The following is a 26,117-nucleotide window of genomic DNA, read 5'->3' on the forward strand; positions in this document are numbered from 1 at the left end:
ATACAGCGGCGGTGCTGCTGTTAGACCGCATTCACCGCTAATACTCATACTTGCTAACCCTCCTGATTTTCCCGGGAGACTCCCAAATTCGTCCTGGTCGTGGAACTGTGGACCAGCTCTATACTCTCGGCAGGGTTCTTGAGGGTGCATGGGAGTTTGCCCAACCAGTCTACATGTGCTTTGTGGACTTGGAGAAGGCATTCGACCGTGTCCCTCGGGAAGTCCTGTGGGGAGTGCTCAGAGAGTCTGGGGTATCGGACTGTCTTATTGTGGCGGTCCGTTCCCTGTATGATCAGTGCCAGAGCTTGGTCCGCATTGCCGGCAGTAAGTCGAACACATTTCCAGTGAGGGTTGGACTCCGCCAAGGCTGTCCTTTGTCACCGATTCTGTTCATAACTTTTAAGGACAGAATTTCTAGGCGCAGTCAAGGCGTTGAGGGGTTCCGGTTTGGTAACCGCAGGATTAGGTCTCTGCTTTTTGCAGATGATGTGGTCCTGATGGCTTCATCTGACCGGGATCTTCAGCGCTCGCTGGATCGGTTCGCAGCCGAGTGTGAAGCGCCCGGAATGAGAATCAGCACCTCCAAGTCCGAGTCCATGGATCTCGCCCGGAAAAGGGTGGAGTGCCATCTCCGGGTAGGGGAGGAGACCCTGCCCCAAGTGGAGGAGTTCAAGTACCTAGGAGTCTTGTTCACTAGTGAGGGAAGAGTGGATCGTGAGATCGACAGGCGGATCGGTGCGGCGTCTTCAGTAATGCGGACGTTGTACCGATCCGTTGTGGTGAAGAAGGAGCTGAGCCGGAAGGCAAAGCTCTCAATTTACCGGTCGATCTACGTTCCCATCCTCACCTATGGTCATGAGCTTTGGGTCATGAGCGAAAGGATTAGATCAGGGGTACAAGCGGCCGAAATGAGTTTCCTCCGCCGTGTGGCGGGGCTCTCCCTTAGAGATAGGGTGAGAAGCTCTGTCATCCGGGAGGAACTCAAAGTAAAGCCGCTGCTCCTTCACATCGAGAGGAGCCAGATGAGGTGGTTCGGGCATCTGGTCAGGATGCCACCCGAACGCCTCCCTAGGGAGGTGTTTAGGGCACGTCCAACCGGTAGGAGGCCACGGGGAAGACCCAGGACACGTTGGGAAGACTATGTCTCCCGGCTGGCCTGGGAACGCCTCGGGATCCCCCGGGAAGAGCTAGACGAAGTGGCTGGGGAAAGGGAAGTCTGGGTTTCCCTGCTTAGGCTGTTGCCCCCGCGACCAGACTTCGGATAAGCGGAAGATGATGATGATGATGACTCCCAAATTCCAGTGCCCCTCCCGAAAATCTCCCAGGGCAACCATTCTCCCGAACTTCTTCCGATTTCCACACGGACAACAATGTTGGGGGCGTGCCTTAAAGGCACTGCCTTTGGCATCCTCTACAACCTGTCGTCACGCCCACTTTTCCTCCATACAAACAGTGTGCCGGCCAAACCACATACTATAAGCGGTATTTAAACACACATAAGTGAATGCATTGCATACTTGGTCAACAGCCATACAGGTCACAATGAGGGTGGCCGTATAAACAACTTTAACACTGTTACAAATATGCGCCACACTGTCAACCCACACCAGACAAGATGACAAACACATTTCGGGAGAACAACCACACCGTAACACAACATAAACACAACAGAACATATACCCAGGATCCCTTGCAGCACTAACTCTTCCAGGACGCTACAATATACACCACCTGCTAGCACTAAACCCCACCCACCCCATTATTTTATTTTCAAATGTATTAGCCTGTTGAAAAACTTGATGTTGATATTTACCTCAGAAGGCTGCAATTAGAAAAGAGGCATTCATTTTTTTTAATTTTATTTTATTTCATATACCATTGATGTTTTTTTGTTTGTTTTTTGAAATATGATTTTGCACTATAAGCACTGCTTGTTCCATATTCAGTGTTAAAGCAAATAAATCTAGCAAACTGAGCAATAATTATCATTTTATTAATGCACTTTCTCTTGCTACTCCAAGGCTTGCATGTTTGATTCATTCATTATTGTTATTTTATTTTCAAATGTATTATTCGCCTGTGGAAAAAAGTTTATTTTGATTTATACCTTAGAAGGCTGCACATGGAAAAAACGCATTTAAGTTTTTTTTTATTTTTTTTTGATATGCCATTGATATTTTTTATTATTATTATTATTATTATTATTATTATTGGAAACTTGATTTTGCATGTCACTTTAGAGTTATATAAGCCTTGCTTGTTCAATATTCAATGCAGAACTCGTTTGGGTCCCTATTAAAAGGTTCATTTGTTGAACCTTGGCCCGCGGCTTTGTTCAGTTAAAAATTTTGGCCCACTCTGTTTTTGAGTTTGACATCCCTGGACTAGATACTCAATCTGAGTTTGATGAAGGAAATTAATGAATGGATTTTTGCACATCCCTTTCAGCCGATAGTCGAATGAATAGACTGCAAAGACAGGATATTGTCAGGCTTGCCCCTGACAGTTTAGTTATGTTTTGTTTTTTCCACTGTCCTTTCCTGTCAGCGCTCTTATTTTGGTTATTTCCTGATTGTCTCCCTGAGTGCTGCTTCACCTCAGCTGCGGCTGATTGGCCCCTAACCACACCTGGTGTCAATCAGCCAGCTGCTATTCAAACCTGCTTTGTCCTCCACTCTGGGTTGGAGTATTGTCGTGTCATGTCGTGTCGTATCGTTGTAAGCTGGATCCTGACTCCTGTTTCTGGTTCGTGTTTTCCTTTTCTAATTTTTGAACATTAAAACCATGTTTTCTTGCTCAATGCCTGCCACCATCTCTGCATCTTGGGGTTCGTCAGCAACACACCCTGACAATTTAATGTTGGAACTGGTAAACTCAAGGGTTTTTTTTGTGCAAATATTAGCTCAATTGGAATTTGATGCCTGCAACATGTTTTCAAAAAAGCTGGCACAAGTGGCAAAAAAGACTGAGAAAGTTGTGGAATGCTCGTCAAACACTTATTTTGGAACATCCCACATGTGAACGGGCTAATTGGGGTCAGGTGGGTGCCGTGATTGGGTATAAAAGCAGCTTCCATGAAATGCTCGGTCATTCACAAACAAGGATGGAGTGAGGGTCACCACTTTGTGAACAAATGTGTGAGCAAATTGTTTATTGATTGTTATCAATCAATCAATGTTTATTCATATATCCCTAAATCACAAGTGTCTCAAAGGGCTGCACAAGCCACAACCACATATTCGGTTCAGATCCCACATCAGGGCAAGGAAAAACTCACAACCCAGTGGGATGACAATGTGAATGACTATGAGAAACCTTGGAGAGGACCGCAGATGTGGGTGACCCTTCGCCCCCCCTGCCTTTAGGGGAGACCGGATGCAATGAGCATTGAGTGGGCCTAACATAATATTGTGAAAGTCCAGTCCATTGTGCATCTAACATAATAGTGAGAATCCAGTCCATGGTGAGGCCAGCAGGAGACCATCCCGAGCGCAGAGATGTCCCCAACTGATGCACAGGCGAGCGGTCCGCCCTGGGTCCTGACTCTGGACAGCCAGCACTTCATCGGAACCTGTGCCCCCCCTCCCCTCCACAATGGAGAGGGGGGCAGAGGAGAAAAGAAAAGAAACGGCAGATCAACTGGTCTAAAAAGGGGGTCTACTTAAAGGCTGGAGTATACAAATGAGTTTTAAGACGAGACTTAAAGGCCTACTGCAATGAGATTTTCTTATTTAAACGGGGATAGCAGGTCAATTCTATGTGTCATACTTGATCATTTCACGATATTGCCATATTTTTGCTGAAAGGACTTAGTAGAGAACATCGACGATAAAGTTCGCAACTTTTGGTCGCTAATTAAAAAGCCTTGCCTTTACCGGAAGTAGCAAACGATGTGCGTGTGACGTCACCGGTTGTAGGGCTCCTCACATCCTCACATTGTTTACAATCATGGCCACCAGCAGCGAGAGCGATTCGCACCGAGAAAGCGACGATTTCCCCGTTAATTTGAGCGAGGATGAAAGATTCGTGGATGAGGAAAGTGAGAGTGAAGGACTAGAAAAGAAAGAAAAAAAGACAAGGGCAGTGGGAGCGATTCAGATATTATTAGACACATTTACTAGGATACTTCTGGAAAATCCCTTATCTGCTTATTGTGTTACTAGTGTTTTAGTGAGATTATATGGTCGTACCTGTCCAACACGGTGTAAGCATCCGACGGTCGGGGGCGGCTGGTGGGAGGAGGCAAGAGAGTCCGCAGCTGCAGGAGGAACGACGCAAGCTCTCCGCTCATGTCTACGGTAAGAGCCGACTTACTACCACCATTTTCTCACCGAAAATGGTAGGGAACCATGCTCGCTCTCCGCTCATGTCTACGGTAAGAGCCGACTTATTACCACCATTTTCTCACCGAAAATGGTAGGGAACCATTTTCGCTCTCCGCTCATGTCTACGGTAAGATCCGACTTATTACCACCATTTTCTCACCGAAAATGGTAGGGAACCATGTTCGCTTGACCGCTCTGTTCCATAGTAAAGCTTCACCGTCATCTTTCGGGAATGTAAACAAGGAAACACCGGCTGTGTTTGTGTTGCTAAAGGCGGCCGCAATACACCGCTTTCCACCTACGTCTTTCTTCTTTGACGTCTAAATTTTTAATTGAACAAATTGCAAAAGATTCAGCAACACAGATGTCCAGAATACTGTGTAATTATGCGATTAAAGCAGACGACTTATAGCTTGGATCGGTGCTGGAACAAAATGTCCGCTACAATCCGTGACGTCACATGCACGCGTTATCATACCGCGATGTTTTCAGCAGGATAATTCGCCCGAAATTTAAAATTGCAATTTAGTAAACTAAAAAGGTCGTATTGGCAGGTGTTGCAATGTTAATATTTCATCATTGATATATAAACTATCAGACTGCGTGGTCGGTAGTAGTGGGTTTCAGTAGGCCTTTCATGACTATGAGAATCCTTGGAGAGGACCAAAGATGTGGGTGACCCCCTCCCCCCCCTCTTAAAACTCTCAATACACTTGATATTTTACTTCTTTTTGTTTTCTTTGATTGCATTTACAGCGCGGGTCGACAGTGTTTTTAGACGCTGCCACACTATATTATTGCAAGCCACCCGTCAGACTGGCAGCTGTATTTTATCCACACAGAAACCGAGGTCTCGTTCTTTCCTTTTTCTGCTCCGACTGTCAAAGTGAGAAAAGCGTTCCTTGGACCATGTAGTGCAAAAGGCGGCCTTACAGAAATGTGAATGCTAATCACGCCATTATTCAGCTGCTGTTAGATTGCACTAATCACCATTTCCATCCGGCTGATGGACTACATTAGGCCAGCGTTCTCCGCTTGATTGGCCGAGTCGTCGTCTGCGCCTCAACATGCGGCACATTCATACGCTCGCCATGTTGGACCCTTTTTTTCTTTATCAGTGATTCCCAGAACCACAAAATAGTCTTCGGACTATAAAGTGTTTTCTTTTCGGGCTCCAGTACTCTGGAATGCCCTCCTGGTAACAGTTTGAGATGCTACCCCAGTAGAAGCATTTAAGTCACATCTTAACACTCATTTGTAGACTCTAGCCTTTAAATAGACCCCCTTTTTAGACCAGTTGATCTGCCGTTTCTTTTATTTTCTGCTCTGCCCCCCTGTCCCTCATGGAGGGAGGGGGGGCACTGGATCCACTATGGACTGGACTCTCATTATCATGTTAGATCCACTATGGACTGGACTCTCAGTATTATGTTGGATCCACTATGGACAGGACTCTCACTATTATGCTAGATCCACTATGGACTGGACTCTCACTATTATGCTGGATCCACTATGGACTGGACTCTCACTATTATGCTAGATCCACTATGGACTGGACTCTCACTATTATGCTAGATCCACTATGGACTGGACTCTCACTATTATGCTAGATCCACTATGGACTGGACTCTCACTATTATGTTGGATCCACTATGGACTGGACTCTCGCTGTAATGTTGTATCCACTATGGAGTGGACTCTCACTATTATGTTGGATCCACTATGGACTGGACTCTCATTATTATGGTAGATCGACTATGGACTGGACTCTCACTATTATGTTGGATCCACTATGGACTGGACTCTCATTATTATGGTAGATCGACTATGGACTGGACTCTCACTATTATGTTGGATCCACTATGGACTGGACTCTCACGATTATGTCGGATCCACTATGGACTGGACTCTCACTAGTATGTTGGATCCACGATGGACTGAACTCTCACTATTATGTTGGATCCACTATGGACTGGACTTTCACAATATTATGCTAGATCCCCTATGGACTGGACTCTCACTATTATGTTTGATCCACTATGGACAGTACTCTCTTTAGTATGCTAGATCCACTATGGACTGGACTCTCACTATTATGTTAGATCCACTATGGACTGGACTCTCACTATTATGTTGGATCCACTATGGACTGGACTCTCACTATTATGTTGGATCCACTATGGACTAGACTCCCACTATTATGTCAGATCCACTATGGACTGGACTTTCACAATATTATGCTAGATCCACTGTAGACTGCACTCTCACTATTATGTTAGATCCACTATGGACTGGAATCTCACTATTTTGTTGGATCCACTATGGACTGGTCTCTCACTATTATGTTAGATCCACTATGGACTAGACTTTCACAATATTATGCTAGATCCACTATGGACTTTACTCTTACTATTATGTTGGATCCACTGTGGACTTGACTCTCACTATTATGTTGAGGAATTCTCAAACACTTATATGGAACATCCCACAGGTGTGCAGGCTAATTGGGAACAGGTGGGTGCCATGATTGGGTATAAAAGCAGTTTCCGTGAAATGCTCAGTCATTCACAAACAAGGATTGGGAAACGGTCACCACTTTGTGAATAAATTGTCAAACAGTTTAAAAAACATATTTCTCAACGGGCTATTGCAAGGAATTTAGGAATTTCACTATCTATGGTCAGTAATACCATCAAAAGGTTCAGATAATCTGGAGAAATCACTGCACGTAAGCGATGATATAACAGACCTTCGTTCCCTCAGGCAGTGCTGCATCAAAAACCGACATCAGTGTGTAAAGGATATCACCACATGGGCTCAGGAACACTTCAGAAAAACCCTGTCAGTAACTACAGTTTGTCGCTACATCTGTAAGTGCAAGTTAAAACTCTACTATGCAAAGCCAAAGCCATTTATCAATGATACCCAGAAACGCCGCCGGCTTCTCTGGGCCCGAGCTCAGCTAAGATGGACTGATGCAAAGAGGAAAAGTGTTCTGTGGTCTGACGAGTCCACATTTCAAATTGTTTTTTGGAAACTGTGAACGTCGTGTCCTCCGAACCAAAGCGGAAAAGAACCATCAGGACTGTTCTAGGTGCAGAGTTAAAAAAGCCAGCATCTGTGATGGTATGGGGGTGTGTTAGTGCCCAAGGCATGGGTAACTTACACATCTGTGAAGGCAACATTAGTGCTGAAAAGTACATAGAGGTTTTGGAGCAACAAATGTTGTCATTCAAGCAACGATAACATGGACGCCCCTGCTTATTTCAACAAGAAAATGTCAAGTCACTTGTTACAACAGCGTGGCTTCATAGTAAAAGAGTGCGGGTACTAGACTGGCCTGCCTGTAGTCCAGACCTGTCTCCCACTGAGAATGTGTGGCGTGATATGAAGCCTAAAATATCACAGACCCCGGACTGTTGAACACATAAGCTGTACATAAAACAAGAATGGGAAAGAATTCCACCTGAAAAACTTCAAAAATGTCTCTCCTAAGTTCCCAAAGGTTTATTGAGTGTTGTTAAAAGAAAAGGTGATGTAACACAGTGGTGAACATGCCCTTTCCCAACTACTTTGTCACATGTTGCAGCAATTCAATTCTAAGTTAATTATTATTTGCAAAAAAAAAAAAAAACAAAGTTTATGAGTTTGGACATCAAATATGTTGTCTTTGTAGTGCATTCAATTGAATATGGGTTGAAAATGATTTGCAAATCATTGTATACTGATTGTATTTACATCTAACACAATTTCCCAACTCATATGGAAACGGGGTTTGTATAAAAATATAATAGTTGGACCAGGGGTGTCAAACTCATTTTAGAGCGGAAGCCACATGGAGAAAAATCTAGTCCCAAGTAGGGCTGGGTATCGATTGAATTCGAACGATTACGATTCTTTGTTTCGATTCCGATTCCTGATGATTCTCGATTCTGATTCTTTCTTTTAAAAAAAAAAAAAAAAAAAAAGGCAGGGTCAAAAAAAAGTTTAGGATACTTTAAATGAGCTAGCTAACCTACAGTCTTTCTAAATGAAATAGTCTGACATTATCCATCAATTTTAATTCTATTAACTTTTTATGTACTTTACTATAAATTTCTCACAGGGCCATTTTCAACTAGAATATAAATATTATAAATTATGAATATATTTTCACAGGGGTAGACTTTCATCAAGAGAGCTTTATTTTTGAAAACCTCATGAAAACACATTTACACAGACAAGTGTCTGATGCTGCAGGAAATCTCATGGAAACACATTTACACACACATGTGTATGATGCTGCAGGAAATCTCATGAAAACACATTTACACACACATGTGTATGATGCTGCAGGAAATCTCATGAAAACACATTTACACACACAAGTGTACGATGCTGCAGGAAATCTCATGAAAACACATTTACACACACAAGTGTATGATGCTGCAGGAAATCTCATGAAAACACATTTACACACACGTGTATGATGCTGCAGGAAATCTCATGAAAACACATTTACACACATGTGTATGATGCTGCAGGAAATCTCATGAAAACACATTTACACACACATGTGTATGATGCTGCAGGAAATCTCATGAAAACACATTTACACACACATGTGTATGATGCTGCAGGAAATCTCATGAAAACACATTTACACACACATGTGTATGATGCTGCAGGAAATCTCATGAAAACACATTTACACACACGTGTATGATGCTGCAGGAAATCTCATGAAAACACATTTACACACACATGTGTATGATGCTGCAGGAAATCTCATGAAAACACATTTACACACACAAGTGTATGATGCTGCAGGAAATCTCATGAAAACACATTTACACACACGTGTATGATGCTGCAGGAAATCTCATGAAAACACATATACACACACATGTGTATGATGCTGCAGGAAATCTCATGAAAACACATTTACACACACATGTGTATGATGCTGCAGGAAATCTCATGAAAACACATTTACACACACGTGTATGATGCTGCAGGAAATCTCATGAAAACACATTTACACACACATGTGTATGATGCTGCAGGAAATCTCATGAAAACACATTTACACACACAAGTGTATGATGCTGCAGGAAATCTCATGAAAACACATTTACACACACATGTGTATGATGCTGCAGGAAATCTCATGAAAACACATTTACACACACAAGTGTATGATGCTGCAGGCAATCTCATGAAAACACATTTACACACACATGTGTATGATGCTGCAGGAAATCTCATGAAAACACATTTACACACACATGTGTATAATGCTGCAGGAAATCTCATGAAAACACATTTACACACGTGTATGATGCTGCAGGAAATCTCATGAAAACACATTTACACACACGTGTATGATGCTGCAGGAAATCTCATGAAAACACATTTACACAAATGTGTATGATGCTGCAGGAAATCTCATGAAAACACATTTACACACATGTGTATGACGCTGCAGGAAATCTCATGAAAACACATTTACACACGTGTATAATGCTGCAGGAAATCTCATGAAAACACATTTACACATGTGTATGATGCTGCAGGAAATCTCATGAAAACACATTTACACACACATGTGTATGATGCTGCAGGAAATCTCATGAAAACACATTTACACACACAATTGTATGATGCTGCAGCTACTTAAACATGTTACCGTGCTCCCACTGATGGGCTAACCTGGTGCAGAAAAGCAAATAAACAATAAGAAACAACTTGCAAAACCCAGTCCAGATTAGCAGCAGGTACAGTACAAAATCAGAGACAGTTCTTGTTTAGGAAAAGGACCATATCCGCCTTCTCAGGCAAGATGCGTGAGCGTTCTGGACAGATAGTGTCTCCTGTCGAAGACGGGACACGCATTTATTTGTACTCCATGAACTCGGAGGTGCTTCATCATGTTTGACGTGCACCCCCCTAAGCACGAAACAGTCCTGTCGCACGTGTTACATTTCGCCGATATTTCTTTCCTTTTTAGTAAAATAAAGCCACACTTTCGACCGTCGACGCCCGCTATCCATGCTTGACTGACTCGCTCGGCTATGCCAACACTTCCGGCGGCGGGCGCTTCTTCGTTGGTGTTCAGCGGCTTCTTCTTCCGGGTAGGCGGACTTATTATTTTTTTCCGGTCGAAGGACTGGGTATCTAAACTAGGAATCGAAATTTAAACTTTTGAACGATTCCGGGAGAATCGGAAAGTTAGTCCCGGTTCCAATCGATACTCGACACCCAACCCTACTCCCAAGTGGGCCGGACTGGTAAAATCCCTGCACAATAACTTAAAAATAATGTATCCTGAACTCTTCCGGACTACATTATACACCCCCGATACCTGAGGGTTGCAGGTTCACCTCCCACCCATCGACATCCAAATGGCTGCCGTTGTGTCCTTGGGCAGGACACTTCACCCTTTGCCCCCGGTGCCGCTCACACTGGTGAATGAATGATGAATGAATGATAGGTGGTGGTCGAAGGGGTCGTAGGCGCAAACTGGCAGCCACGCTTCCGTCAGTCTACCCCAGGGCAGCTGTGGCTACAGATGTAGCTTACCACCACCAGGTGTGAATGAATGATGGGTTCCCACTTCTCTGTGAGCGCTTTGAGTATCCAACAATAGAAAAGCGCGCTATAAATCTAATCCATTATTATTACCACCAAACCCCGCCCACCTCAACCGACGCACGGTGGGGTAGTGGGGGTGTATAATGTACCCCGGAAGAGTTAGGGATACATGGGATTCTGGGTATTTGTTCTGTTGTGTTTATTTTGTGTTACAGTACGGATGTTCTCCCGAAATGTTTGTCATTCTTGTTTGGTGTGGGTTCACAGCGTGGCGCATATTAGTAGGAGTGTTAAAGTTGTTTATATCACAACCCTCAGTGTAACCTGTATGGCTGTTGAAGAAGAATGCCTCGCAGTCGCTTGCACGTTGAGTTGGCAGCCGCGAACTAGATGTGGCGGGCCGGCGCCCAGATAGCGTGGTATTAAAGCGGATGCGAGGACGTGGTTGAGAGGATGTTTAAGGCACTGCCATCACGGCACACCCCCAATATTGTTGACCAGGTGAAAATCTGAGAATGTTAACCTGGGGAGATTTCTAAGAGAGGCACTGAAATCCGGAAAACCTCCCGGAAAAATGGAGGGCTTGGCAAGTATGCAGCTGAGCTACATCAGAGTGATCCAAGAGTTGCTGGTTGCCGACCCCTGATCTACAGAGATACACAGAATTGCTATTGCAACATCCAGTAGACACATGTAGAACAGCTGTTTCTTTCATTCAAAAATTTTAGGTTGATTTGTATACTTTGCAAACTCATTTCACGGGCCGGATAAAACCTTTTGCCCCCACCCGAGTTAAACTAAAAAAATTGCAGCATAATTGTAAAATTTGCAATAATACGGGGGCCATGGGATTAACCAAAGTTAATGCAAATTCGAAAGTGTGATTAATCCGATTGGAAAAAATATATATATATAATTTAACAATATTACATAAAAGATGGATTGCTTTTTTTTTTATTATTATTATTATTTTTTAAGCCCTTTCTACCAAATGAAAAACAATATGCTGCCCTCTTGCTTCCGGACTCCTGCATGACTTCTGCATGTGCGTGCGAGGCGTAAACAAACGTGAATCGAGGCGAAGGTTGATGGAGGCGGTAAGACCCTGAGGATGAGTAGGAGGAGGGGTTGGGAGGAGAGAGGAGGAGGAGGAGGAGGAGGGGCCACGCTCACTTCGGGCTGTGAGCGCCGCAGCTCCCCTCGCTGTCAGTGCACCAGTGTGTGTCCCAGGCGGTGCGTCGCTGGTGCGTGCGTGTGACTCCCGCGCTCTCTCTGCGTACGACAGGTGGAGATGACATGACCGCGTTGGAGAGGAAGAAAGGAAAGGACCTGTAAGGGCTGCACACACCTTCTTTTAAATTCCGGCAGAGCGCATGCAGAGAGCGGAAATGTGTGTGTGTACGTGTATGTGTGTGTGAGGGTCTTTATCAGTCAAACTCTGGCAAAGCAAAAACCACGTGACCTGACCTTTTTTTGTTTTGTTTTTGTTCCCGTTCCTGCAGACGCAGTCAGCAGGTGTTGCTGCGTCCCGAGGAGAGTTCCCTTCCCGGGCTGAGCAGCAGACAGTCCGCCACCTTGTCGGAACAAGTCCAGGTAAGAGCTTTCTTGCCAAAGCGGGGACTTGAACAGGAACCCTCTTCACTCTCGGCCGGTCTGTCACAAGCACACTTGTGAAACCCTTCTTTTATGCAATTCCCTCTCAATGTCACACATTCATGTTTGTGGAGCGATAAACTTGTTCCCCCCCCCCCCCCCCCCCCCCCCCAAGGTAAGTCGGCTTTGATTGTGTGATTGTTATCACTCACACTGGTTGGAGGGAAGGTGTGTGTGTGTGTGTGTGTGTAAGCGTGCACGTGATAATCATCACAACATAAACGCTCATCAAGACGCCAGGCAGGAAATTAAAAGAGGCGACAGTTTTGACCCAGCGGTGGTAAAAAAAAAAAAAAAAAAAAAACGCTTGGACCAGTGTGGGATCTGATTGTGTGTGTTGTATCGTCGTCATCGTGTACGGTGTTGAGTGGTTCTCTAACTTTTTTCACCGAGTAGCACCTCAGAAAACACTTGACTCTGCAAGTGCATTGAAATACAGTGGTGTAGTAGGCCTAAGTATTCGTTAAAAACAAGGTAAAGGTTTTTTTTTTAACAGGCATTTGTTGTGTACAGGAGGAGTAGACGGCACAGACAACAAGGGGGCATAGTTTAGCTCTATGTATTTATCTATCTGTGTTGGCCCTGCAATGAGCTAGGGACTTGTTCAGGGTGTACGTCACCTTCCGCTCAATTGTAGCTGAGATAGGCACCAGCGCCCCCCGCCACCCCAAAGGGAATAAGCAGTAGAAAATGGATGGATGGATGGATGCTGTGTACAGGAGGAGTAAACGGCACAGACAACAAGGGGGCATAGTTTAGCTCTATGTATTTATCATATATATTTACAATATACAGTGTATAACAACCAAACAGGGCAGCACGGTGGTACAAGGGTTAGTGCATGTGCTTTACAATACGAAGGTCCTGGGCTCGGGATCATTCTGTGTAGAGTATGCATATTCTCCCCGTGACTGCATGGGTTCCCCCCGGGTGTTCTGGCTTCCTCCCACCTACAAAGACATGCACCTGGGGATAGGCTGATTGGCAACACTAAATTGGCCCTAGTGTGTGAATGCGAGTGTAAATGTTGTCTGTCTGTCTGTGTTGGCTCTGCGATGAGCTGGCAACTTGTCCAGGGTGTACAATGCCTTCCGCCCGATAGTAGGTGAGCTAGGCACCAGCACCCCCCGCCACCCCAAAGGGAATATGCGGTAGTAAATGGATGGATGGATGTTGTGTACAGGAGGAGTAGACGGCACAGACAACAAGGGGGCATAGTTTAGCTCTATGTATTTATCATATATATTTACTATATATATATATATATATATATATAACAGCCAAACAGGGCAGCACGGTGGGACTGGGGTTAGTGCGTGTGCTTCACAATACAAAGGTCCTGTGTTCAATCCTGGGCTCGGGATTTTTCTGTGTAGAGTTTGCATGTGCTACCCCCGTGACTGCGTGGGTTCCCTCCGTGTACTCCGGCTTCCTGGGGATATGCTGAGTGGCAACACTAAATTGGCCTTAGTGTATGAATGTGAGTGTAAATGTTGTCTGTCTATCTGTGTTGGCCCTGCGGTGAACTGGCGACTTGTACAGGGTGTACCCCGCCTTCCGCCCGAATGCAGCTGGGATTGGCTCCAGCAATCCCGGACGGGACTAGCGGTGGTAAATGGATGGATGGATGGATGGATAATAACCAAACAATAATATAGATATTTTGAGAATGGAGTGTGACGAACCCAAAGTGTGTTTGTGTGTGAGACTATGTGTGGAGATTAGCTGTTGTGTGTTACCGGGAGTGTTGAGCGAGAGGCGGAAGTCCCGGAGGGGAAGGGCATTCATTTTTTTTGTCCTTGCCAATGGCCACATTGTTTTGTTTTCATCAAAAAGTTTTTTACAGACACTGAAAAGGTATGTTATTGTTTGTGCTATGAGTTAGCTCACCTTCCTGTTTTAATGCCTTGAACCGGAAATATGACCTTCCATAAAGTTTCTGCTCGAAATTATTTTTTCACTCATCACTCCAATCAACGTTTGTAAGTTTCACAATATAACTAAAACAATTCCAACTTACTAAACCGTCCCATGTGAGATATCTGAAGGAGAGTTTTCATGCATATGTGTAAGTGCTTTACAAAAGTAATAAAGCTAGCGTCGTTAGCCTCAGAGTCTGTGTTAGTATTATTAACTTACAATGGCATTCTTTTTGTATTGTTTTATGTATTCGCCAAAATGTCACTGTGGAGTTATTGAGTCCGTTTAGCTGATCGGAGCTAGTGGGTCCATGACGAAGACTTCTATTTTGTTTGATCAGCCATTTTACTACCTCGTTACAGACACCGTTTGGAAACAATTAAAGTATGTAAACAAACATTTACATAATATTTCTGTGTAAATTACTCAATTAAAAACATATATATCTGCGGCTTATAGACCAGTGTGGATAACGTGGAAATATTTTTTTCTTAAAAAATATGGCCGCTCTATAGCTTGGAAATACAGATTGCTACAAAAATATTGACAAATTAAAGCTGCATGCAGCGACGGACGGGACCGACTTTTGCTGGTGTTCCCTGCCTTTACCCGTTCAACACATCTTTACCTTCAAATTACCTACCTTCCCTGCATCCTGGGATCACACTGGTGCTTCTTTTTTTCACCCACACACGCTGGTGCTTCCTGCCATCACCCAGACAACATATCTTTACCTGCACATTACCTACCTTTTCTGTATCCTGGAGTCAAACTGGTGCCTCCTTCTGTCACCCAGTCAACATATCTTTACCCGCACAGTACCTACCTTCTCTGCATTGTGTGGTCACGCTGGGGCTTCCTGCTTTTAAGCGGCCATCTTGAGATGGCAGCGTTTAATCAGAAGGGTTCAATCTCTTTCCTGTGCTAGTTTGAAGCCGACACAACAAACGCGCCCAGAGGAGATAATGTTTGAGACAAGGTGACAGATTTTTACAAAACTTTTGTTTTAAAGGGGTAATTGCCAACTTCCTTTTGATTTTTGCTGAAGGATGTCAAAGAATGAAATTTAGGTCTAAGTGAGACCTACATAGAGGTTTTTGTTTCATGTCTCTACAACATTCCTACCGGAAGTTACAAGCAGTTTTTTCTGTGTTTTCTTCCTAGGAGCAGTTTTGTCTGTGTTTTATTCCTAGTGAGTGCTAGATCGCAATTTTCGCCAGTCCTGATGTGTGTGTCCAGTTTGGTGAGTTTTGAAGCATTTTAAGGGGGTGAAATTACAGCCCAAAGAGGGAAAAAAATGACATGTTTTAGGTAACTTTTGTTTTGAAGGGGTTTTTCCAAATTCCTGTTCATTTTTGCTAAAGAATGTGAGTGTATGAAATCTAGGTCTACGTCAGACCTACATAGAGTTTTTTGTTTCATGTCTCTATGACATTCCTAAGGGAAATTATAAGCAGTTTTGTCTGTTTTTCCTAGGGGGCGCTAGAGTGCAATTTTGACTTTTGGTTTTGGTTTTTTGATTAGATCGCAATTTTCGCCAGTCCTGATGTGTGTGTCAAATTTGATGAGTTTTGAAGCATGTTAAGGCGGAGGAATAATAAAGAATAAAAAACATTAGAAATACAATAGTGTCTTCTGTCCCAAAGGGACATTCAGTCCCTAAAAAGAAAAGGCAGCTTCCATTTTTAAAGTTTTGCACGGCTCTGTCAGGGATTAGCATTCAGGAACACAACGTTTCTTAGCGTTTATGTACCACCGCTCATTTGGGGTTGGTCTCTAATTATATAGCAACATGATTTCCCTCTCTGCTATGTGTGTGCTGCGTGTGTAGCCGCCACCCCTTTCTGCTCAGTCGTGCCCCACAATTTGTGAAAAGCGGACGAGGGAGGGGGAAAAAAAAAAAGACGACTTCAAAGCCTTTCATTCACTCCAAACAGCCGCATCGTTCGCGAACGACCCATCACAAGTCTGTTGATACAACTCATTCAGGACCCAAAGGAATACAACAAATGGCATTTTTTTGTTGTTGTTTTTTTTGTCTCCCCCCCTTATGTGTTTGATCGGTTTGTGACATACAAGCTGAGGCATTCAATTTAAAATGACCTCCTTCTGTCCTCATCCGACACACACACACACACTTAAGCTTGGCACCGGCATAGGCAACAAGTGTGTGCCTGCATCTGCATTTCAAATGAAAAGAAGCTTAAATGAAACTGAAAGAAAGGTTTGATTGGCTGCCGGTGTCAACAGATCCGATTACCTGAGCGAATACACACTCAATGACATGCATGCACATGTGCACACACACACACACACACACACACATTGGTGCATCTTCCTATGCTCCTTTTTAATTTAGTCAGCGTGTATTAACGTAACCTTTATTTGAGCAGCTATTACTGTGTGTGTGTGTGTGTGTGTGTGTGTGTGTGTGTGTGTTCTTGTATTCCTAAACTTCTTGAGACATCAACAAAGAAAAGTACCATCCATATGAGGACAGGTGAGCAAGTTAGGAACTTAAATCATGGACCCAATACGGAAAAGCATTGCATCTAATAGAGAATGTCTCATTTGCACACCCTGTTGGTGAAATCTATTAAAATTAGGGTGGTCCCAAAAAGGAGGGATTTTACAAATTGAACATATGAAATAACAAGTGTGTGTAAGAAATTGAAATGCGCCCCCTATGGCCAAAATGTATGAAAAATAATGAAATAAATATGTGTATAGAGACATACTGTAATAATATGAAGTAAATAATGAGTATGAGTTTATTTGGATCATGCAAGCATACAACATGTTACATCACAAGTTCCAGCTTCTCTTTTCAAAATGTTCGAAAAGGAGTAGGAAGAAGCAGAGCTTATTTTATCCTACCCCTTTTCTTTTACATAACAGTTGCTAAAACTTTTGTTCACTTCCTGTTCTCGATGCCTTCACAATATACTCCATAAGTAATTAAATACAAATGAATACATAAATAATTGTTGAAGTTTTATTCCATACAATGAGATAAAATAATGAAGATTAGAAAACATTTACGAAGAAAAATTTCCCCAAAAATAATTTTTCTCACAATGCATCGACTTTTTTCTTAGAAAATTGGGAATCATTTCTCATATTCTTTCTATTTTTGTAATACTGCAATATTTTCTTGTAAAGATTACTTTTTCATGCAAAATGGTGACATTTGTCATATAAAATTCTGACATTTATCACAATATTGCCAATTTTTTTTATTGTTGTTGTGAAAGAGTGACGTTTTTTGAGTAAAATTATTACTTTTGTCATTTTGCTAAGTAAAATTCTGGTTATTATTAGAATATTGCCAACATTTTAAAGTTTTCTTGTAAACTTGGGACTTTTGTCGAGTAAAGTTACAACTCTTTTCATACAATTGCCAAAATTCTAAGCCTATTCTAAGACTTGCATTGAGTTAAATGACAACTTTTTTGTATAATACTGCCAAAACTCTATAAATTTTTCTTTTGAAATTGTGACCTTTTTGCTGTGAAATTCCAACTAATTTTTCACAACAAGCCTTTTTTTATAATTTCATATTATGTATATATTATTGATGTTGTAAATACAAATCTTTATATAGCTAGAAAGGGTGATCCTAAAGAGGTAGGCATTTTTTGGAGGTTTCAAAAGGTAACAGTTATTAGAGTCTGTGTGTGTGTGTGTGTGTGTGTGTGTGTGTGTGTGTGTGTGTGTGTGTGTGTGTGTGTTCTGGCAATGCATACTTAACGGGGACATCGCTCTATTTACAGAGTCACCTTTAGGGGACCTCTGACGGTATGGGGACAAAAAAAACAGGTCCCCTAAAGCAGTGGTCCCCAACCACCGGGCCGTGGCCCGATTGGTACCGGGCCGCAGAATAATTTTTTATAAAAAATAAATATATATTTTTTTATTAAATCAACATACAAAACACAATATACACTTACAAATAGTGCACCAACCACAAAACAATCCCTTTTTCATGACAAAAACGTCCCTTTTTCATGACAAAGAAGAAAGAAAAAAAAAAAAAGGACACCCCCCCCGGGCCGCGGGAAAAATTATTAAGCGTTGACCGGTCCACGGATACAAAAAGGTTGGGGACCACTGCCCGAAAGCAGTGGTCCCCAACCATAGATTGGTACCCGGCCGCAGAATAATTTTTTAATAAATGTTTTATTTTATTTAATTTTTATTTTGTTATTAAATCAAACACAAGATACACTTACAATTAGTGCACCAACCCAGAAAACCTCCCTTTTTCATGACAAAAAAATAATTTATAAATTATAAAGCGTTGACCGGTCGACAGCTACAAAAAGGTTGGGGATCACTGTCCTAAAGGGATGCCTTTTTTAAATAATAGTCAGATCCATTCTAAAGATGCCTAAGTGATTTTTAAGCATTGGCCCATAAAACATGTTTACTGGTTAGTTAGAGTGTGATACATTTGCATTTCATTTTTTTTTTTTTAAATGGTCCTCAGTAGTCACGAACAAATTTGTGTGAATTATGCAAAATTATTTACATTTGGTCCCCATGATTTATATTAACTTTTTCCCCAGGGTCCCCAGTAAGTATGATCAGCACATTACTTCATCAATCTAGAGATTTAAAGACGTGTATGAGCTAACTAGGCAGTGGTCATTTTACCTCATATTTTTATGCCTCCACAACCTCTAGAAGTGGGGTCCCCACAAGTCCTGATCAAAAACTTGGTGATCCATTCTAAATGATAATCTGTGTGTGTGTGTGTGTGTGTGTGTGTGTGTGTGTGTGTGTGTGTGTGTGTGTGTGTGTGTGTGTGTGTGTGTGTGTGTGTGTGTGTGTGTGTGTGTGTGTGTGTGTGTGTTCTGGCAATGCGTACTTAACGGGGACATCGCTCCATTTACAGAGTCACCTTTAGGGGACCTCTGACGGTATGGGGACAAAAAAAACAGGTCCCCTAAAGCAGTGGTCCCCAACCATCGATTGGTACCGGGCCCCAGAAGAATTTTTAATTATTTTTTCATTTTATTTTATTTTATTTTTATTTTGTTATTAAATCAACATAAACACAAGATACACTTACAATTAGTGCAACAACCCCCCCTCCCCCTCCCTCCATTAAAAGGGATGCCTTTTTAAATAATAGTCAGATCCATTCTAAAGATGCCTAAGTGATTTTTAAGCTTTGGCCCATAAATAATGTTTACTGGTTAATTTGAGTGTGAGACATTTGCATTTCTTTTTTTTTTAATGGTCCTCAGTAATCACGAACAAATTTGTGTGAATTATGCAAAATTATTTACATTTGGTCCCCATGATTTATATTAACTTTTTCCCCAGGGTCCCCAGTAAGTATGATCAGCACATTACTTCATCAATCTAGAGATTTAAAGACGTGTATGAGCTAACTAGGCAGTGGTCATTTTACCTCATTTTTTATGCCTCCACAACCTGTAGAAGGGCTGGTCCCCACAAGTCCTGATCAAAAAACTTGGTCCCCATTCCAAATGATAACCTGTGCGTGTGTGTGTGTGTGTGTGTGTTTGTGTGTGTGCGTGCGGTAAGGCGTGAGTCAGGCCTCCACATACGTACATACATCCGTAGTCAGGCTATGACGTCAAAAACCTTGTCGAGCAGCATTCCGGTTTCTGCCTCATTGCTAAGGTGTCGCCATGCCTTGGAATCTCTGCAAGGGCCCGCTGGTTCGAGCGCGGCGCCACCTGCTGGCGTTGCCCGAGCGAGTCAGAACATGTTTCAGAGGCGGCGGCATCGGCGGCCGTCAGGTCCTTTTTAAAAACCACAGCCGTGTGCGTGACCGTGGATCAGTGGTGTGTTCAGGTTTTCACAGTATGTGGGATTTTTTTTATTCCCCCAGCCTCCACATGCTGTACGTACACATTTGCTGGTGCGCTTGAAGCAACCAGGCAGCGAAAGCAGCAGGTTATAATCTCTTGTCAGCTCTCAGCAGAGCAGATGTGAGGATTATTTTGTCCGGGAGTCATGTGGGAGCTCGGAGAGTGACAATTCAATAAGGGAAATGTTTGCCTCGGGCGGACATCATGGATCATTTGTTAGTCGTCACTAAAAAAATGATATCGGTCACGTCGACTCATTATTGGCGCCGACATTTGCAATTTGACATACAAACCCTATTTCCATATGAGTTGGGAAATTGTGTTAGATGTAAATATAAACAGAATACAATGATTTGCAAATCCTTTTCAACCCATTTTCAGTTGAATGCACTACAAAGACAAGATATTTGATGTTCAAACTCATAAACTTTTTTTTGCAAATAATAATTAACTTAGAATTTCATGGCTGCAACACGTGCCAAAGTAGTTGGGAAAGGGCATGTTCACTACTGTGTTACATCACCTTATCTTTTAACAACCCTCAAACGTTTGGGACCTGAGAAAACTAATTGTTGAAGCTTTGAAAGTGGAATTCTTTCCCATTCTTGTTTTATGTAGAGCTTTAGTCGTTCAACAGTCCGGGGTCTCCGCTGTCGTATTTTACGCTTCATAATGAGTCACACATTATCGATGGGAGGCAAATCTGGACTGCAGGCGGGCCAGGAAAGTACCCGCACTCTTTTACTACGAAACCACGCTGTTGTGACACATGGCTTGGCATTGTCTTGCTGAAATAAGCAGGGGCGTCCACGATAACGTTGCTTGGATGACAACATATGTTGCTCCAAAACCTGTATGGACCATTCAGCATTAATGGTGCCTTCACAGATGTGTAAGTTACCTATGCCTTGGGCACTAATACACCCCCATACCATCACAGATGGTGAAAAGGATTTGCAAATCATTGTATTCTGTTTATATTTACATCCAACACAATTTGCCCAACTCATATGGAAACGGGGTTTGTATATCGGTATCAGCCTCTTTTTATCTGTATAGTTCGTGGGTCAGCAACCCGCCATAGTGGCTCCCTGGAGCATTTTTGGCAAATGGATTGCAAATGGAAAATATATATTTTTTGTTTTAGTATATCATGTATGAGGACAAACATGACACAAACCTTCCTAATTGTTAGAAAGCCCACTGTTTAATATGTTTGTGTTTCTGCGTCATTGATGAGAGTATTTGGTGAACATTGTTTTGTCCTACAAATTTTGGCCGTTCTTGAACTCACCGTAGTGTGGACTGTGGCGCAACAGTTTGTTTACTTGTAAAATCTTCCACTCCTTTGTCTCATTTTGTCCACCAAAAGTTTTATGCTGTGCGTGAATGCACACAGGTGATCTTTGTTGGTGTTATTGACTTGTTGTAGTGCTAATCAGGCATATTTAGTCAGTGCAAGCTAATCAAGGCTAACATGCTATTTAGGCTAGCTGTATGTACATATTGCATCATTATGCCTCGTTTGTTGGTATGTTTGAGTTCATTTAATATCCTTTTATCCTCTTTGTATATGATTTAGTTTTCCATGTCTCACGACACTTTATCTGTACGTAATATCGGCTGCATTTGAGATAGTTGTTTGTGTGCCATGTTGTTCCAGACCACAGCAAACATTACTTAGCTTGCCAAAGATTTAATAAATCCATTAGAAGAAGACAGCCTGCCGTTTCCTTTAACTTCAACACAAATCTATACCATTTGGCCAAGGTCGGTAATTTCCAGGAGTTATCTCACCCTCTAAGTAGCGTCTGATTTATTAAAGGTTTTTTAATGTTTTAAAAATGTGTTGAATAAATATGAAATTTCAACATTTCTGTGACACATTGTCATTTTGATAGTAGGCTATTATAGCTAATATAGACACTTACATCATGTGTTGCCTTCATTAAAACACTTACCTAAGGCTTTTAATTTTTTGCGGCTCCAGACAGATAATTTTTTTAATTTTTGGTCCAATATGGCTCTTTCAACATTTTGGGTTGCCGACCCCTGGTATAGTTTGTTTTATTTTGACGACATCAGCAGACGCGACATACATTTATTTCCCACTTGCCAATATATGGAATTCTATTTCCTGAAATGTCCTCATAGTGTTAAAGGGGAACATTATCACAATTTCAGAAGGGTTAAAACCAATAAAAATCAGTTCCCAGTGGCTTTTTTTTTTTCGAAGTTTTTTTCAAAATTTCATACATCAACGAATATCCCGAAAAAAGGCTTTAAAGTGCCTGATTTTCACTATCTGTAAATCCACCATCCATTTTCCTGTGACGTTACATAGTGATGCCAATACAAACAAACGAATTATTCGGCGATTGCCTTCTAACCAACGATTGCATCTTTTGACCAGACCACTGGAGCAACTTAAATCCGTTGATTGGTAATTGTTTGTTTGGCATTAAATGTGGGTGGAGGGAAAGGCTGGATGCAAATATAGCTACAAATGTACATACAGCTAGCCTAAATAGCATGTTAGCATCGATTAGCTGGCAGTCATGCCGCGACCAAATGTCTGACTAGCACATAAGTCAATAACATCAACAAAACTCACATTTGTGATTTTGTGGACTTTATCGCTGGAAATGCATCTGATTTGAGTGTCGCAGGATATCCACACATATCTGTGCCATGTCTGTCGTCGCCATCCATCCATCCATTTTCTACCGCTTATTCCCTTGTGGGGTCGCGTGGGGCGCTGGCGCCTATCTCAGCTACAATCGGGCTGAAGGCGGGGTACACCCTGGACAAGTCGCCACCTCATCGCAGGGCCAACACAGATAGACACACAACATTCACTCTCACATTCACATCGCCGGTAAAATTTGCAGACCAAACGAGGGACTTTCGCATCTTTTGACACCGGTGCAACTTAAATCCGTCGATTGTTAAGTGTTTGTTTGGCATTAAATGTGGGTGGAGGGAAAGGCTGGATGCAAATATAGCTACAAATGTACATACAGCTAGCCTAAATAGCATGTTCGCATCGATTAGCTGGCAGTCATGCCGCGACCAAATGTCTGATTATCACATAAGTCAATAACATCAACAAAACTCACATTTGTGATTTTGTTGACTTTATCGCTGGAAATGCATCTGATTTGAGTGTCGCAGGATATCCACACATCTCTGTGCCATGTCTGTCGTCGCCATCCATCCATCCATTTTCTACCGCTTTTTCCCTTGTGGGGTCGCGGGGGGCGCTGGCGCCTATCTCAGCTACAATCGGGCGGAGGCGGGGTACACCCTGGACAAGTCGCCACCTCATCGCAACACAGATAGACAGACAACATTCACACTCACATTCACATCGCCGGTAAAATGTGCAGACCAAACGAGGGACTTTCGCATCTTTTGACACCGGTGCAACTTAAATCCGTCGATTGGTAAGTGTTTGTTTGGCATTAAATGTGGGTGGAGGGAAAGGCTGGAAGCAAATATAACTACAAAGGAGGCATAACAATGCAATATGTGTATACAGCTAGCGTAAATAGCATGTTAGCATCGATTAGCATGCCGTGCTAATCGATGCACACTCCACGTAAATCAACTTGAATCCGTCCCTGATCGTGTTGTTACACCCTCTGACAACACACCGACCAGGCATGATGTCTCCAACGTACGGAAAACAGTCGAAAAAACGGAAAATAACCGAGCTGATTTGACTTGTGTGTGTGTAATGTGTTTGAGAAAATGGTGGATTGATTCCCGTTGTAACATCACGGGTGAAAGGTCATTGCTCCGACAGCGAACAATTGAAAGGCGTTTAGATCGCCAAATTCACCCTTTTGGAGTTCGGAAATCGGTTAAAAAAAAAACATATGGTCTTTTTTTCTGCAACATCAAGGTATTTATTGACGATTACATAGGTCTGGTGATAATTTTCCACTTTAAGAGCTACCGTATTTTTCGAACCATAGGGCGCACCGGAATATAAGGCGCACTGCCGATGAATGGGTCTATTCAGATCTATTTTCATACAAAAGGCGCACCAGATTATAATTTGCAATAAAGGGGTCATATTAATATATTTTTTTCTGCATTTAAAACACTGTTTTTAGTGTTTATTTATGGCTGTATAAAAAAACTTTGATTGATTGATTGATTGATCGTCTCTAAATATTGGTTATCGGCCTCCTTGATAATCGCTAGATATGAAAAAAAACGTATCGGTCGATGTCTAGAGTGAAGTTGTTAGACAGGACGTGGGTCTTGAACGCTGTTTTCACACACAATTGTGTTGTGCTGTGCATTGTCAGACCCCAGAAAGGCAACGTTGACGGTGCAAGTGAGCGGATGATCGGATGAGTGTCCCTCCTAGATCGCTTTGTTATCAAGAGACTGGCGAGGCGAATGTGCTTTCTAACGCGTGTCCATGAAACCAGCCGACATCGACTGCTGATGTCTGAGATGCAGCCTGGTGCTTTTTTTCTTCCCGGCCTCAAGCTGGATTTAAAGAAATCTTTTCCAGTAAAACTTTACTAAACTGACTTGAGTTCAGTTCATTTCCTCAACGTTTTTTTTTGGCACTGACCTACTGAGTACAGATTCGGTGCCATGTTTGAGTACATGGGTTGTGCCCGGTTGTTGCCGACTCATTCAGCTCTTCGCACTTCGGCAGTCACCCCAGCAGCACTGAGAGCAGACTCAGACCGACCACCTCAAGGTAATGTTGCCATTTTCAATGCAAACAAAGTAACTGACTCAAAAAAATGCTCCGACTTAAGTAAAGTAAGACATGCGCTATGCTACAAACCATGCTAGGGGTCCCCAAACTACGGCCCAATAAAAAAAATGTATTAAATGTATTTATTTATTTTAAATTTGTTCTGTCCAGCCGCTCATGCACATCATAAAGTGGATGAAGATGATCATATCCGTACAGATTTACTTTACACAACAAAAGTCTGGCATACTTATGTGTGTATATATATATATATATGTATATATATATATATATATATATGTATGTATGTATGTATGTATGTATGTATGTATGTATGTATGTATGTATATATATGTATGTATGTGTGTATGTATATATATATATATGTATGTGTGTGTGTGTGTGTGTGTGTGTGTGTGTATATATATGTAATATGTATATATATAATATGTATATATGTATGTATGTGTGTATGTATATATATATATATGTATGTGTGTGTGTGTGTGTGTGTGTGTGTGTGTATATATATGTAATATGTATATATATAATATGTATATATGTATATTTATGCATGTATTTATAAATATATGTATATTTATTTATATATAAATATGTATATATATATTTATATATGTATATATGGGTATGTATATATATATATTTTTGTATATATATATATATTTGTATACATATGTGTATATATATATGTGTATATATGTGTGTACAGTATATATATATATATATATATATATATATATATATATATATATATATAATATGTGTATATTTATAAATATACAATATGTATATATGTATATCTATGTATATATGTACGCATGTATATATATATGTATGAATGTATATATATATATGTATGTATATATATATGTGTGTTAATGTATGCATGTATGTGTTTATGTATGTATATGTATGTATATATATATATATATATATATATATATATATATATATATATATATATATATATATATATATATATGTATGTGAATCGGAAGTAAAAGTAAAACAGACACACTCTCAGCACCCCAAACGGAACAAGTGGTAAAAAAT

At 41.7% G+C, this 26,117-nt stretch overlaps 1 protein-coding gene across 3 annotated transcripts in view; it reads left to right on the forward strand.

Moving 5' to 3' along the window:
- The window catches only part of LOC133564667 (cGMP-dependent 3',5'-cyclic phosphodiesterase), a 495,045-nt gene that overhangs the window by 155,930 nt on the left and 312,998 nt on the right, over nt 1-26,117 (forward strand). For 2 of the 3 annotated variants that reach the window (XM_061919132.1, XM_061919134.1), the window contains exon 2: nt 12,401-12,491. In XM_061919132.1, the coding sequence (XP_061775116.1) occupies nt 12,401-12,491 (91 nt within the window). Of the gene's footprint in view, nt 1-12,070; nt 12,230-12,400; nt 12,492-26,117 lie in introns of those variants that run through there. The other variant, XM_061919133.1, reaches the window with a different exon arrangement.

Source organism: Nerophis ophidion, linkage group LG13 (assembly GCF_033978795.1).
Source record: "Nerophis ophidion isolate RoL-2023_Sa linkage group LG13, RoL_Noph_v1.0, whole genome shotgun sequence".
NCBI classification, from domain to species: domain Eukaryota; kingdom Metazoa; phylum Chordata; class Actinopteri; order Syngnathiformes; family Syngnathidae; genus Nerophis; species Nerophis ophidion.